This window comes from Oncorhynchus gorbuscha, linkage group LG01 (genome assembly GCF_021184085.1).
Source record: "Oncorhynchus gorbuscha isolate QuinsamMale2020 ecotype Even-year linkage group LG01, OgorEven_v1.0, whole genome shotgun sequence".
NCBI classification, from domain to species: Eukaryota; Metazoa; Chordata; class Actinopteri; order Salmoniformes; family Salmonidae; genus Oncorhynchus; species Oncorhynchus gorbuscha.
This window is the reverse complement of record NC_060173.1, coordinates 14,882,484-14,897,406: the sequence shown is the minus strand read 5'-3', so window position 1 is coordinate 14,897,406 and position 14,923 is coordinate 14,882,484. Positions and strand designations below refer to the sequence as shown.

General features: G+C 44.1%; 1 protein-coding gene across 1 annotated transcript in view; it reads right to left on the bottom strand.

Moving 5' to 3' along the window:
* Nucleotides 1–378: 378 nt before the first annotated feature.
* Nucleotides 379–14,923, bottom strand: part of tmtc3 (transmembrane O-mannosyltransferase targeting cadherins 3) — a 154,191-nt gene continuing 139,646 nt past the window's right edge. Inside the window, exon 14 of the mRNA XM_046345544.1 lies at nt 379–2,839. Coding sequence (XP_046201500.1) covers nt 1,974–2,839 — 866 coding nt within the window. The 3' untranslated portion in view covers nt 379–1,973. The remainder of the gene's footprint in view (nt 2,840–14,923) is intronic.

The following is a 14,923-nucleotide window of genomic DNA, read 5'->3' as shown; positions in this document are numbered from 1 at the left end:
CTATGCTAAACGTACCATATATTTCAAGTGGCAAACAACAACAGTACTTAGAGCTTACAGTGCATGTAATTTTTTTTACATGCATCTGTACACACACTAACTAGCACAATACGTTGTTTTTTTTAGGAGCTCAATGATAAGTAATGAATTATCATGTTGAAAATGCTTTTAGAGTTAAGAGTCATACCTGTGGCGTAGGCCCCAGGCCAACCATCATATTACACTGACAATGTTTCTCATTTATGTTGTTACCAGATTTTCCATTTGAGTAATGGTTACGGACAGAAATGGTTGATGAACAGATGGACACACAGTCACCATTTAGTTAGTGTGAAGAGAAAGGAACAGATTGACACTGCACATGACAGTATCTGTATGTAACTAATCACCAGGATACAAAACATCACAGTACACTGAGGGGTTAAATAAGATGATAAAAGCTAAACAACAATAGGCTGGAATAATCGCTTTTTGTTTCCTCATGACATTCCAGGTAGTTCCAACTCAACGACAATCTTCGTGTACGAGAGAATGACACACAAAGAAAATCAAGATAGCATCAAACGGTGGAGCAATCCAATGTTGAAAAAACATTATTCAGATGAGTGCAAGAGCAAGACGAGTGTGGGAAAATCTAGTGATATTTATTACATTCACTGTATGTGTTAGACTTGATGTTCATGAGATGGAGAGAGAGAAAGCGAGAAAGAGGGCGAGAGTGTGCGCGAGAGAGAGAACAAGGTCAACGATGTGAGCTACAGAGGGAGATAGAATCCTCTTTCTTTTACTCTTGTTCTAAGAAACTTAGCCTTAAAATGCTTTTGAAAAAATGGGCCTAGTTCAGTACAAGAAGTGTGCTGTGAAATCATCTCTCATTGAGAGAGGAATCTTCCGGTGTAAATGAGAAACAACACATGGCACACATCTTGAGGAAGAACATGGGAGGGGTGAGGAAAGAGGTGAAGAGGGTGGAGGGGAGAGGGTTGAGGAGGGGGGGAGCATATGTCAATCCTCACACAAATAATGCTGTTATTACTGAAGTAAGATATACAGTATGATACGTGAAGACTAATATGCTCTGAGGCAACAAACAGGAAACCATACACCTGTCTTGTAGCGGGTCGGTTGGTGTGTGTGGGTAGGTGTGTGTGTGGGGGTTGAATATGAGACAACAGCTCCGAATGGCATCACTGTAAGATAAGGGCTGTGCTATGAGCAGAGCAACACTGACGGCATGGAAATCAGGAAGCACAGGGTGAGATCAATAAGGGAAAATAGTAGATGGAAGATGTCAGAGGAGGCGGGGCTTGGCGTCTGTCTGCACCGTGGGGTGTAATGTAGTATAATATGCAGGTGAAGCAGCTGTAGTAATGGGTTATTTGGAGATGCATACAACATACAGAGATCCTGCCTGCCTGAAGTGGGCCATGAGGTGTTCTTTATGTCATTTCCTTTATGTCATTTCCTTTAATTGTTTGTGATGCAATCATTCCTTAAAAAAAAAAAAAGTGAGTGAGTTACACAAAAATCGAATAAAATCCAGTGATCAACAAGTAGGCTAGTAAACGTAGCAAATGAAACAAGCATAAATAATTAGCATACGATAAAATGCCATTCAGAAAAAACCCACAGCAGGTAGGACAGCCTGTAAGGGAACGCAGCAGGTAGGGCAGCCTGTAAACATGATAAACAAAACAAACAAACAATCAAAGGAGTTAAAGCATGCATGATGAAATGAGGGCATTTGTTTATGAAAACCAAAACATCTTTATGGCTGTGTCCGAAATGCCACCCTAATTATTATATAGTGCACTACTATGGGCTACTACCCTATGGGCCCTGGTCAAAAGTGGTGCAAGGGGCCTTGCCTGCTGATATAGGGAATAGGGTGCCATTTGGGACGCATCACATCTGTGATTCAGGAGCTGTAACTAGCTCTACCAAAAAGTAGTCCTGCACTGCGGTAAATAAGGTTAATCACCGCTTAATATGCGCTCAATCTCCTCAAGTCTCTTCAAGGCGGCCGCCCGTTTCTTTTCTATGTCTTTAATCTCTTTTGTGGATTTGCTCTTAGTCCGCTGCTGCTTATCAGCCTGGCCGTCATCAAGAAGCTCTGACTGGCTGTTGCCACTGAGGCTTTCTGCTGAGGAGGATTTCCGTACATTCTTCTTACTCCCGGCCCCAGCACTGCCAGTGGCTCCCCTCCCTTCCTCCTCTTCCTTTCCTCCTCCCCCCTTCTTTTCCTCCTTCATGGATGGCGTAGCTGCGCCCTCTGCTGATGCTGGGCTCAGCGGCTGCCCTGCCACGGACATGGCGGCCATCTTACCGCGCACGATGCCCAGGTGGCGACGCACATACTCCTCATGGGGTGCCAGGGCCAGCGTTTCCTCCAGGCACCGCTCCGCTCTCGGCAGGTCTCGCTCCTCGAAGTAGACCACACATAGGTTGTGTTTCCCCTGCACGTTGGTGGGGTCCATACTGAGGATTCTCTGGAAGCAGACCTTGGCCCCCTGGGTGTCCTTCTTGTGGTTCATCAGGATATCCCCCTTGAGAATCAAACCTTTAACATGCTCTGGATGGTGGCGTAGCAGCTCATCTAATACAGGCAGGGCATCCAGCTCCCGTCGGGACTGCGAGTAGAGCAGGGCCAGATTGAAGAGGGCGCTACGGAAGCCTGTCTGTAGACGGATGGCCTCCCTCATCCAGCGCTCGGCCGCAGTGTTCTCGTTGGCATCCATGGCCAGCATGCCTAGGTTGAAGTAGCCGTTGGCGTCATCTGGCTCCTCCTGGACATAGGTCAGGAAACGACGATTGGCCTCCGGACGGAACCTGGGCTCACCTGTAGAGCACACACACACACAAGTTAGGGTATTTGTTTATTTAAAAACAATAATTGTTTATATAGCTGGAGGTAGGTGTGATTTGTTAAAGGAATTCCAATGGTTAGTAGTTAAAGGAGGGACACACTCATTCAGCACATCAATATTCTCACATTTTTTACAGTATTTTATGTATTTGAATAATAAAAGTTCTAAATATGCTTCATAAGTAGTGCATGACCCTTAGGGTGGGAACAAATACATTGTAAGTGGTTTTAATGGGGTTTTGCTCTTCTGATTGTTTTATACTGTTTAAAAAAAAATTAAATGCAGAAACATATTTTTGGTTATCTATTTCTACATTTCCTTCACGCATTCGTTATCATTTCCAAACTGTAAAACCTTTGTTTTGTCGTTGTATGCCTCTATTTTGTAAGAAAAGTTACTTTTCCTTTATCAGAATAAGTAATCAAATCAAATCAAATTTTATTGGTCACATACACATGGTTAGCAGATGTTAATGCGAGTGTAGCAAAACGCTTGTTCTTCTAGTTCCAACCATGCAGTAATATCTAACAAGTAATCTAACAATTTCACAACAGATACCTTATATACACACAAGTGTAAAGGAATGAATAAGAATATATAGAAGAGCGATGGCCGAACGGCATAGGCAAGATGGAGTAGATGGTATACAGTATTTACATATGAGATGAGTAATGTAGGGTATGTAAACATTATATACAGTGGCATTGTGTAAAGTGACTAGTGATACATTTATTACATCCAATTTTTAACTATTAAGTGGCTAGAGATTTGAGTTAGTATGTTGGCAGCAGTCACTCAATGATGGCTGTCTAACAGTCTGATGGCCTTGAGAAAGAAGCCGTTTTTCAGTCTCTCGGTCTCAGCTTTGATGCACCTGTACTGGCCGCGCCTTCTGGGTGATAGTGGGGTGAACAGGCAGTGGCTCGGGTGGTTGTCCTTGATGATCTTTTTGGCCTTCCTGTGACGTCGGGTGGTGTAGGTGTCCTGGAGGGCAGGTAGTTTGTTCCCGGTGATGCGTTGTGCAGACCTCACTACCCTCTGGGGAGCCTTATGGTTGTTGGCGGAGCAGTTGTCGTACCAGGCGGTGAAACAGCCTGACAGGATGCTTTCGATTGAGCATCTGTAAACGTTTGTGAGTGTTTTTGGTGACAAGCCAAATTTCTTCAGCCTCCAGAGGTTGACGAGGCGCTGTTGCGTGCCTTCTTCACCACTTTGTCTGTGAGGGTGGACCATTTCAGTTTGTCCGTGATGTGTACGCCGAGGAACTAAAAACTTCCCACCTTTTCCACTACTGTGCCGTCGATGTGGATAGGGGGGTGCTCCTTCTGCTGTTTCCTGAAGTCCACAATCATCTCCTTTGTTTTGTTGACGTTGAGTGTGAGGTTACTTTCCTGGCACCACATTCCGAGGGCCCTCACCTCCTCCCTGAAGACTGTCTCTTCATTGTTGGTAATCAAGCCTACCAGAAAATATTTAAAAAACTATCGGCCTATATCGAATCTCCATTGCTCTCTAAAATTTGAGAAAAAGCTGTTGCGCTGTAACTCACTGCCTTCCTGAAGACAAACAATGTATACGAAATGCTTCAGTCTGGTTTTAGACCCCATCATAGCACTGAGACTGCACTTGTGAAGGTTGTAAATGACCTTTTAAATGGTGTCAGACCGAGGCTCTGCATCTGTCCTCGTGCTCCTAGACCTTAGTGCTGCTTTTGATACCATCGATCACCACATTCTTTTGGAGAGAATGGAAACCCAAATTGGTCTACAAGGACAAGTTCTGGCCTGGTTTAGATCTTATCTGTCGGAAAGATATCACTTTGTCTCTGTAGATGGTTTGTTCTCTGACAAATCAACTGTAAATTTCGGTGTTCCTCAAGGTTCCGTTTTAGGACCACCATTGTTTTCAGAATATATTTTACCTCTTGGGGATGTCATTCGAAAACAATGTTAACTTTCACTGATATGCAGATGACACACAGCTATACATTTCAATGAAACATGGTGAAGCCTCAAAATTGCCCCCGCTAGAAGCCTGTGTTTCAGACATAAGGAAGTGGATGGCTGTAAACGTTCTACTTTTAAACTTTGACAAAACAGAGATGCTTGTTCTAGGTCCCAAGAAACAAAGAGATCTTCTGTTGAATCTGACAATCTTGATGGTTGTACAGTCATCTCAAATAAAACTGAAGGACCTCTGTGTTACTCTGAACCCTAATCTCTCTTTTCACGAACATATCAAGACTGTTTCAAGGACTGCTTTTTCCATCTACGTAATATTGCAAAAATCAGAAACTTTCTGGCCAAAAATGATGCAGAAAAATTAATGCTTTTGTTACTTCTACATTAGACTATTGCAATGCTCTACTTTCCGGCTACCCGGATAAAGCACTAAACAAACTTCAGTTAGTGCTAAATACGGCTGCTAGACTCCTGACTAAAACCAACAAATTTGGTCATATTACTCCAGTGCTAGCCTCCCTACACTGGCTTCCCGTTAACTTGTTGGGGATAGGGGGCAGTATTTTCACTTTGGATGAATTGCATGCCCATAGTGAACTGCATCCTACTCTGTCCTAGATTGAGATATATATATATATATATAATTATAATTATTACTATTGGATAGAAAACACTCAAGTTTCTAAAACTGTTTGAATTATGTCTGTGCGTATAACAGAACTCATAGGGCATGACCATCTGATCATTTATCACTCCAGTGTTAATCTGCAAAATTGTATTATTCGCCTACCTCCTCATGCCTTTTGCACACATTGTATATAGACTGCCCATTTTTTTTCCTACAGTGTTATTGACTTGTTAATTGTTCACTCCATGTGTAACTCTGTGTTGTTGTCTGTTCACACTGCTATGCTTTATTTTGGCCAGGTCGCAGTTGCAAATGAGAACTTGTTCTCAACTAGCCTACCTGGTTAAATAAAGGTGAAAAAAAAAAATAATAAAAAAAAAAGGGCAGGCAATCTTCCAAACAGGAAGTGAAATTCTGAATGCGGGTCTAATTTTAAGTCATCGCCTCTTCACTTCCAAATAAGATATGGATCTGTTACCACTTCCTACGCCTTTCACTAGATGTTCTCATTCAGTAGAATGGGAAGGGAATGAGTCACTGTCCTGGCAGAATGCAATTTCCCTGTTGCGCATTTGTCTGTTGATATCACCATCGTTCCATTTGGCTGCAGATGAAAACGTATGCTCCGGTTGGAACGTTATTGGATATATATGAAAATAACATCCTGAAGATTGATTCTCTACTTTGTTTGACCAGTTTATTCGACCTGGAATATATATTTTTGAAGTTTTTGTCCAAGTTATCGTGGACCAGCGTTAACTTATGGGCACGTGAGCTGAAAGTGCTAGCAAATGCAGCTAATTGGACACTATTGGACATTATGGAACAAAACAACCATTTATTGTTGAACTAGGACTCCTTGCACTGCATTCTGATGAAAGATCATCAAAGGTAAGGGAATATTTACGATGTAATTTCGTATTTCTGTTGACTCCAACATGGCGGAGAAATATATTTACGTCTGAGCATTGTCTCAGATTATTGCATGGTAGGTTTTTTTCGTAAAGTTGAAAAAAAAATCTGACACAGCGGTTGCATTAAGAACCAGTGTATCTTTAAATATATCACTAGCCACTTTAAATAATGCTACCTTATATAATGTTACTTACCCTACATTATTCATCTCATATGCATACGTATATACTGTACTCTATATCATCGACTGCATCCTTATGTAATACATGTATCACTAGCCACTTTAACTATGCCTCTTTGTTTACTTTGTCTACATACTCATCTCATATGTATATACTGTACTCGATACCATCTACTGTATGCTGCCCTGTACCATCACTCATTCATATATCCTTATGTACATATTCTTTATCCCCTTACACTGTGTATAAGACAGTAGTTTTGGAATTGTTAGTTAGATTACTTGTTGGTTATTACTGCATTGTCGGAACTAGAAGCACAAGCATTTCGCTACACTCGCATTAACATCTGCTAACCATGTGTATGTGACAAATAAATTTTTGATTTGATTTGATTTAATTATATGTAGAACATGTATCTTCCGTCAAAGTTTATGATGAGTATTTCTGTTATCTGGCGTAGCTCTCTGTAATTACTCCGGATATTTTGGAGGCATTTCTGAACATGGCGTCAATGTAAACCGAGATTTGTGGATATAAATATGCATATTATCAAACAAAACATAAATGTATTGTGTAACATGTCATATGAGTGTCATCTGATGAAGATTATCAAAGTGATTCATTTTATCTCTAATTCTGCTTTTGTGACCATCTTTGGCTGGGGAAAATGGCTGTGTTTTTGTTTTGTTTTGGTGGTGGTCTAACAAATATATGTTGTGTTTTCGCTGTAAAACATTTAAAAACAAATTGAAGATGGGTAGATTAATAAGATGTTTATCTTTACTTTGCTGTATTGGACTTGTTAATGTGTGAAAGTTAAATATGTCTGAATTCCCTGCGCCACCTTTTCAGCTGAATGGGGGGGGGGGTGGCAAGGGCTGATTTCAAGGTTTTACTGCTAACCTACAAAGCATTACATGGGCTTGATGGTAAATTGGTTGAAGATATCCCTCTAGTGGTGTGGGGGCTGTGCTTTGGCAAAGTGGGTGGGGTTATATCCTGACTGTTTGGCCCTGTCCGGGGGTATCATCGGATGGGGCCACAGTGTCTCCTTTGACCCCTCCTCTTTCAGCCTCCAGTATTTATGCTGCAGTAGTCTGTGTCGGGAGGGCTAGGGTCAGTCTGTTACATCTGGAGTATTTCTCCTGTGTGAATTAATTCCCTCCCTCCCGCTCTCCCTCCCTCCTTAGGTTTCTGTTCTGCCTGATATTCTCAATGATTGGCTATGACAAGCCAACTGACATTTCCTCCTGAGGTGCTGACTTGTTGCACCCTCGGCAACTACTGTGATTATTATTATTTGACCATGCTGGTCATTTATGAACATTTGGACATTTTCTGTTATAATCTCGTCTGGCACAGCCAGAAGAGGACTGGCCACCCCTCATAGCCTGGTTCCGCTCTAGGTTTCTTCCTAGGTTTTGGCCTTTTTAGGGAGTTTTTCCTAGCCACCGTGCTTCTACACCTGCATTGCTTGCCGTTTGGGGTTTTAGGCTGGGTTTCAGCTGATGTAAGAAGGGCTATATATATACATTTGATTTGAATGGAACATAGGACAAATATGCGCAAACATGACAGATATGGCAAACCTGCAACTCCATATTTGGAAGCGCTTAGGTCATCTGACTTTTGGCAGGGATTTGATGACAAGAAAAAGACAAGAAGTTCTCACACGTAGACAAGTTCTCACAGTTACCACGGTAGAAAGTGTTTAGTATTTGAAGATACTAAGTTTATCCCATTGATGCTGTTGACCTGGATCACTGGTTGCTATGGAAAGAAGGGGGTGAGTGTAACCGGTGTGAAATGGGTAGCTAGTTAGCGATGCTCGTTAATAGCGTTTCAATCGGTGACGTCACTCGCTCTGAGACCATGAAGTAGGTGTTTCCCTTGCCCTGCAAGGGCAGCCACTTTTGTGGAGCGATGGGTAACGATGCTTCGAGGGTGACTTGTTAATGTGTGCAGATGGTCCTTGGTTCAAGCTCAGGTTGGGGGCGAGGAGAGGGACGGAAGCAATACTGTTACAAAGTCTGATCCCATATCCTACACCTCCCCTCTACCTTTTGCATGCCTCTCCTGGGGAAACGGCTAGAGGCCTCAGGAATACTTATGTCTCCTTAATGTTCATCGGATTATAATCACTTACAATGTATGACATATCCTTCACAATTTAGTGGTGCTATCACACTAGCCAGCTAATTCAAATACTTTGGTGATAAACGGGTGTACACAGCAATAGTGTTGCAAACATAGCATAATCTAGGGCTAGGGTTTTGATGATTTACATTGGACATATTATGGTTACACACATGGTTAAAATATTATGGTTACCATACTATAATTTCTGCCACCTTGAAAGGCAAGCTTCAACATGGACAAATGAGAGGCTGACAGAGATTTATGGAAATCGCTTTCTATGGGTACAAACCTTTTTCTACGACTACAAAATCACTTTCTACAATAACTTTTTTTCTGTTCGAGAACTTCTTGTCTACGCGTGAGAACTCAAATCCCTGACAAAAGTCAGGTGACCTAAGTGCTTCCAAATATGGAGTTGCAGGTTTGCGCATCTCTCTCCTATGTGCAAATCTTTATGGCAGTCATTTTATTTAAGGCCCTCGATTTACAAATACAAATCAATTTCCTCTATCCATTGCTTTTGACGCTCCCTGACCATATAACTTTTATTGACTGTTAGCAAGTTAGGCAGAGTAAAGAGCGTATAAATGTAGGTTCATTATCATTTCTACACAGGTTCGATTTGGTTTTAGTAATTTCAATGTCAATTGAGCTAAAATGACACACTCCCCTACGTATTTATTTGGACAGCGAAGCTAAAACTTTCAAATGTTTAATATGAGGTGACAGTTCCGGGTTGGAGCGAGCGGTCGCATCCGCACTTCGGTCCGCAGGTAGTATAACTTTTCATTACATTTCATTATAGTACAACGGTTTGATTTGTCTAATCTTAGCAATTTCTTCTTAGCTAGCTACATAGCAGTCTTTGTATCAAAGATAATTGCGTAATTATCGCATTTCGTCGTCCTAACGTAGTCTACACTGCTATCTGCCCAGCAGCTAGCCAGCTAGCAAACGTCCACCGTATAGCAGCACTGTAGAAACTATTACACTCAACTGAACGACTTGATTAGTGTAGTGTTAGCTAGCTACATAGTTGTCTTTGCTGTCTTCGTATCCAAGATAATTGTGTAGTTTAGAGTGTGTAGTCTTAGAGTGATTATCTTAATTTACCGAGGTTAGCTAGCCAGCTATTTGTCGTCCTTAACGTAGGAGACACTGCTAGCTAGCCAACAGCTAGCCAACGTCTACCGAATAGAACTTCCGCACTCAACAACCCGGTCGCATTCCGCTTCGCTCCACAGGTAGTATCACATTTTCATTTCATTTCATTACAGTACAACGGTTTGATTTGTTTGATCGTAGCTAGCTACATAGCTAGTTACATAGCCGTCTTTGTATCAAAGATAATTGTGTAGCCTAGAGCGATTTTCTAGGTTAGCTAGCCAGCTATTGTCGTTCTTTTAACGCAACGTAACGTAATCAACACTGCTAGCTAGCCAGCTAGCCCCCGAATAGCAGCACTGTAGAAACTATTACACTCAACGGAACGACTTGATTAGTGTAGTGTCAACAACGCAGCCACTGCCAGCTAGCCTACAAAGTCAACAACGCAGCCACTGCCAGCTAGCCTACTTCAGCAGTACTGTATCATTTTAATCATTTTAGTCAATAAGATTCTTGCTACGTAAGCTTAACTTTCTGAACATTCGAGACGTGTAGTCGACTTGTCATTCCAATCTCCTTTGCATTAGCGTAGCCTCTTCTGTAGCCTGTCAACTATGTGTCTGTCTATCCCTGTTCTCTCCTCTCTGCACAGACCATACAAACGCTCCACACCGCGTGGCCGCGGCCACCCTAATCTGGTGGTCCCAGCGCGCACGACCCACGTGGAGTTCCAGGTCTCCGGTAGCCTCTGGAACTGCCGATCTGCGGCCAACAAGGCAGAGTTCATCTCAGCCTATGCCTCCCTCCAGTCCCTCGACTTCTTGGCACTGACTGAAACATGGATCACCACAGATAACACTGCTACTCCTACTGCTCTCTCTTCGTCCGCCCACGTGTTCTCGCACACCCCGAGAGCTTCTGGTCAGCGGGGTGGTGGCACCGGGATCCTCATCTCTCCCAAGTGGTCATTCTCTCTTTCTCCCCTTACCCATCTGTCTATCGCCTCCTTTGAATTCCATGCTGTCACAGTTACCAGCCCTTTCAAGCTTAACATCCTTATCATTTATCGCCCTCCAGGTTCCCTCGGAGAGTTCATCAATGAGCTTGATGCCTTGATAAGCTCCTTTCCTGAGGACGGCTCACCTCTCACAGTTCTGGGCGACTTTAACCTCCCCTCGTCTACCTTTGACTCATTCCTCTCTGCCTCCTTTCCACTCCTCTCCTCTTTTGACCTCACCCTCTCACCTTCCCCCCCTACTCACAAGGCAGGCAATACGCTCGACCTCATCTTTACTAGATGCTGTTCTTCCACTAACCTCATTGCAACTCCCCTCCAAGTCTCCGACCACTACCTTGTATCCTTTTCCCTCTCGCTCTCATCCAACACTTCCCACACCGCCCCTACTCGGATGGTATCGCGCCGTCCCAACCTTCGCTCTCTCTCCCCCGCTACTCTCTCCGCTTCCATTCTATCATCTCTTCCCTCTGCTCAAACCTTCTCCAACCTATCTCCTGATTCTGCCTCCTCAACCCTCCTCTCCTCCCTTTCTGCATCCTTTGACTCTCTATGTCCCCTATCCTCCAGGCCGGCTCGGTCCTCCCCTCCCGCTCCGTGGCTCGACGACTCATTGCGAGCTCACAGAACAGGGCTACGGGCAGCCGAGCGGAGATGGAGGAAAACTCGCCTCCCTGCGGACCTGGCATCCTTTCACTCCTTCCTCTCTACATTTTCCTCCTCTGTCTCTGCTACTAAAGCCACTTTCTACCACTCTAAATTCCAAGCATCTGCCTCTAACCCTAGGAAGCTCTTTGCCACCTTCTCCTCCCTCCTGAATCCTCCTTCCCCCCCTCCCTCTCTGCAGATGACTTCGTCAACCATTTTGAAAAGAAGGTCGACGACATCCGATCCTCGTTTGCTAAGTCAAACGACACCGCTGGTTCTGCTCACACTGCCCTACCCTGTGCTCTGACCTCTTTCTCCCCTCTCTCTCCAGATGAAATCTTGCGTCTTGTGACGGCCGGCCGCCCAACAACCTGCCCGCTTGACCCTATCCCCTCCTCTCTTCTCCAGACCATTTCCGGAGACCTTCTCCCTTACCTCACCTCGCTCATCAACTCATCCCTGACCGCTGGCTACATCCCTTCCGTCTTCAAGAGAGCGAGAGTTGCACCCCTTCTGAAAAAACCTACACTCGATCCCTCCGATGTCAACAACTACAGACCAGTATCCCTTCTTTCTTTTCTCTCCAAAACTCTTGAACGTGCCGTCCTTGGCCAGCTCTCCCGCTATCTCTCTCAGAATGACCTTCTTGATCCAAATCAGTCAGGTTTCAAGACTAGTCATTCAACTGAGACTGCTCTTCTCTGTATCACGGAGGCGCTCCGCACTGCTAAAGCTAACTCTCATCCTTCTAGACCTATCGGCTGCCTTCGATACTGTGAACCATCAGATCCTCCTCTCCACCCTCTCCGAGTTGGGCATCTCCGGCGCGGCCCACGCTTGGATTGCGTCCTACCTGACAGGTCGCTCCTACCAGGTGGCGTGGCGAGAATCTGTCTCCTCACCACGCGCTCTCACCACTGGTGTCCCCCAGGGCTCTGTTCTAGGCCCTCTCCTATTCTCGCTATACACCAAGTCACTTGGCTCTGTCATAACCTCACATGGTCTCTCCTATAAAATATATATATAAAAAATATATGCCATTTAGCAGACGCTTTTATCCAAAGCGACTTACAGTCATGTGTGCATACATTCTACGTATGGGTGGTCCCGGGGATCGAACCCACTACCCTGGCGTTACAAGCGCCATGCTCTACCAACTGAGCTACAGAAGGACCACCTATCAATGCTATGCAGATGACACACAATTAATCTTCTCCTTTCCCCCTTCTGATGACCAGGTGGCGAATCGCATCTCTGCATGTCTGGCAGACATATCAGTGTGGATGACGGATCACCACCTCAAGCTGAACCTCGGCAAGACGGAGCTGCTCTTCCTCCCGGGGAAGGACTGCCCGTTCCATGATCTCGCCATCACGGTTGACAACTCCATTGTGTCCTCCTCCCAGAGCGCTAAGAACCTTGGCGTGATCCTGGACAACACCCTGTCGTTCTCAACTAACATCAAGGCGGTGGCCCGTTCCTGTAGGTTCATGCTCTACAACATCCGCAGAGTACGACCCTGCCTCACACAGGAAGCGGCACAGATCCTAATCCAGGCACTTGTCATCTCCCGTCTGGATTACTGCAACTCGCTGTTGGCTGGGCTCACTGCCTGTGCCATTAAACCCCTACAACTCATCCAGAACGCCGCAGCCCATCTGGTGTTCAACCTTCCCAAGTTCTCTCACGTCACCCCGCTCCTCCGCTCTCTCCACTGGCTTCCAGTTGAAGCTTGCATCCGCTACAAGACCATGGTGCTTGCCTACGGAGCTGTGAGGGGAACGGCACCTCAGTACCTCCAGGCTCTGATCAGGCCCTACACTCAAACAAGGGCACTGCGTTCATCCACCTCTGGCCTGCTCGCCTCCCTACCACTGAGGAAGTACAGCTCCCGCTCAGCCCAGTCAAAACTGTTCACTGCTCTGGCCCCCCAATGGTGGAACAAACTCCCTCACGACGCCAGGACAGCGGAGTCAATCACCACCTTCCGGAGACACCTGAAACCCCACCTCTTTAAGGAATACCTAGGATAGGATAAAGTAATCCTTCTCACCCCCCCCCTTAAAAGATTTAGATGCACTATTGTAAAGTGGCTGATCCACTGGATGTGAGGTGAATGCACCAATTTGTAAGTCGCTCTGGATAAGAGCGTCTGCTAAATGACTTAAATGTAAATGTAACAGTACAGAATGGCTCCATTTATTTGAGGGTATCGTCTGTTCAGAAATGAAAGCACTTTAAGCATCTAGGTGTCACAAGTATTTGGACAAATTCACTTATAGTGTATTACATATAGTGTTTGGTCCCATATTCCTAGATCACAATGACCTTTGCAGTTTGTTTTGGTTGTGTTTTGGATTATGTTGTGCCTAATAGAAATGAATGGTAAATAATGTATTGAGTAAATTAGGAGTCACCTTTATTGTAAATAAGAATATGATCTGTTTCTCAAAACTTCTACATTAATGTGGGTGCTACAATGATTACAGATAATCATGAATGGATCCCGGAGCAAAAACCCTGTGCTATCCTGGAGCACAAGTACAAGACATTACAAGGCTGCTTCCCGACTTTTCTACGACAGATGTCAGGAGCTGACACTGTTGTAGTCCATGTGGGGTCAAACAACATCAGGAGGGCTAGCTCAGAACTTCTGAAATTGGATTGTAAAGAACTGATTCTAGCACTAAGATTCCAAAAAGTGGCCAATTATTTCAGGTCTGATACCATCGTTGGGCTGCGCGTATGAGATTCAGCAGGCTACTGACATTATACACCTGGCTAAAAGATTACTGTAGCTCTGTTGGAATCACTTTTACAAATAACTTTGACACCTTAATACAGATTTACTTTGACACCTTTTGGAAACAGAAGATGCTCTACAGGAATGACAAAGTCCATAAAAATCATCTTGGCTCATGGACTCATTGAAAGGCTGCGTTGACAGTTAATCCCTACCATTGTGTCGCTGAGTAGTCATAATGCTGCAGCAAATGATCATTATCCAGGGAGCGTTGGCAGATAACGTAAGTAAGTTAATTTGTGTCCCACTAACTGCCCTGAATGCCTCTACAGCTATTATATGGAGTAATTATGTGCCTATGAACCAGAGTTACAGTATACTGTTAGCACAGAGGCGGTGTGCCCTAGTAGGAAGTCATCCTGCACAAATATAAACAACATGAGCATGTCTACTTCTGATGAGCTTCCTACTAAAGCAATGAAAACAATAAAGCATCCTAGAAAAGTGATACAATTGCACACATTTTCATACAGTACCAGTCAAACATTTGGGCACACATTGAAGGATTTGTATTTATTTGTTCTATTTTCTACATTGTAGAATAGAAGTGAAAACATCCAAACAATGAAATAACACATGGAATCATGTAGTAACCAAAAAAGTGTTAACTTCTTAAGGTATAGGGGGCAGCATTTTCACTTTTGGATAAATAGCGTGC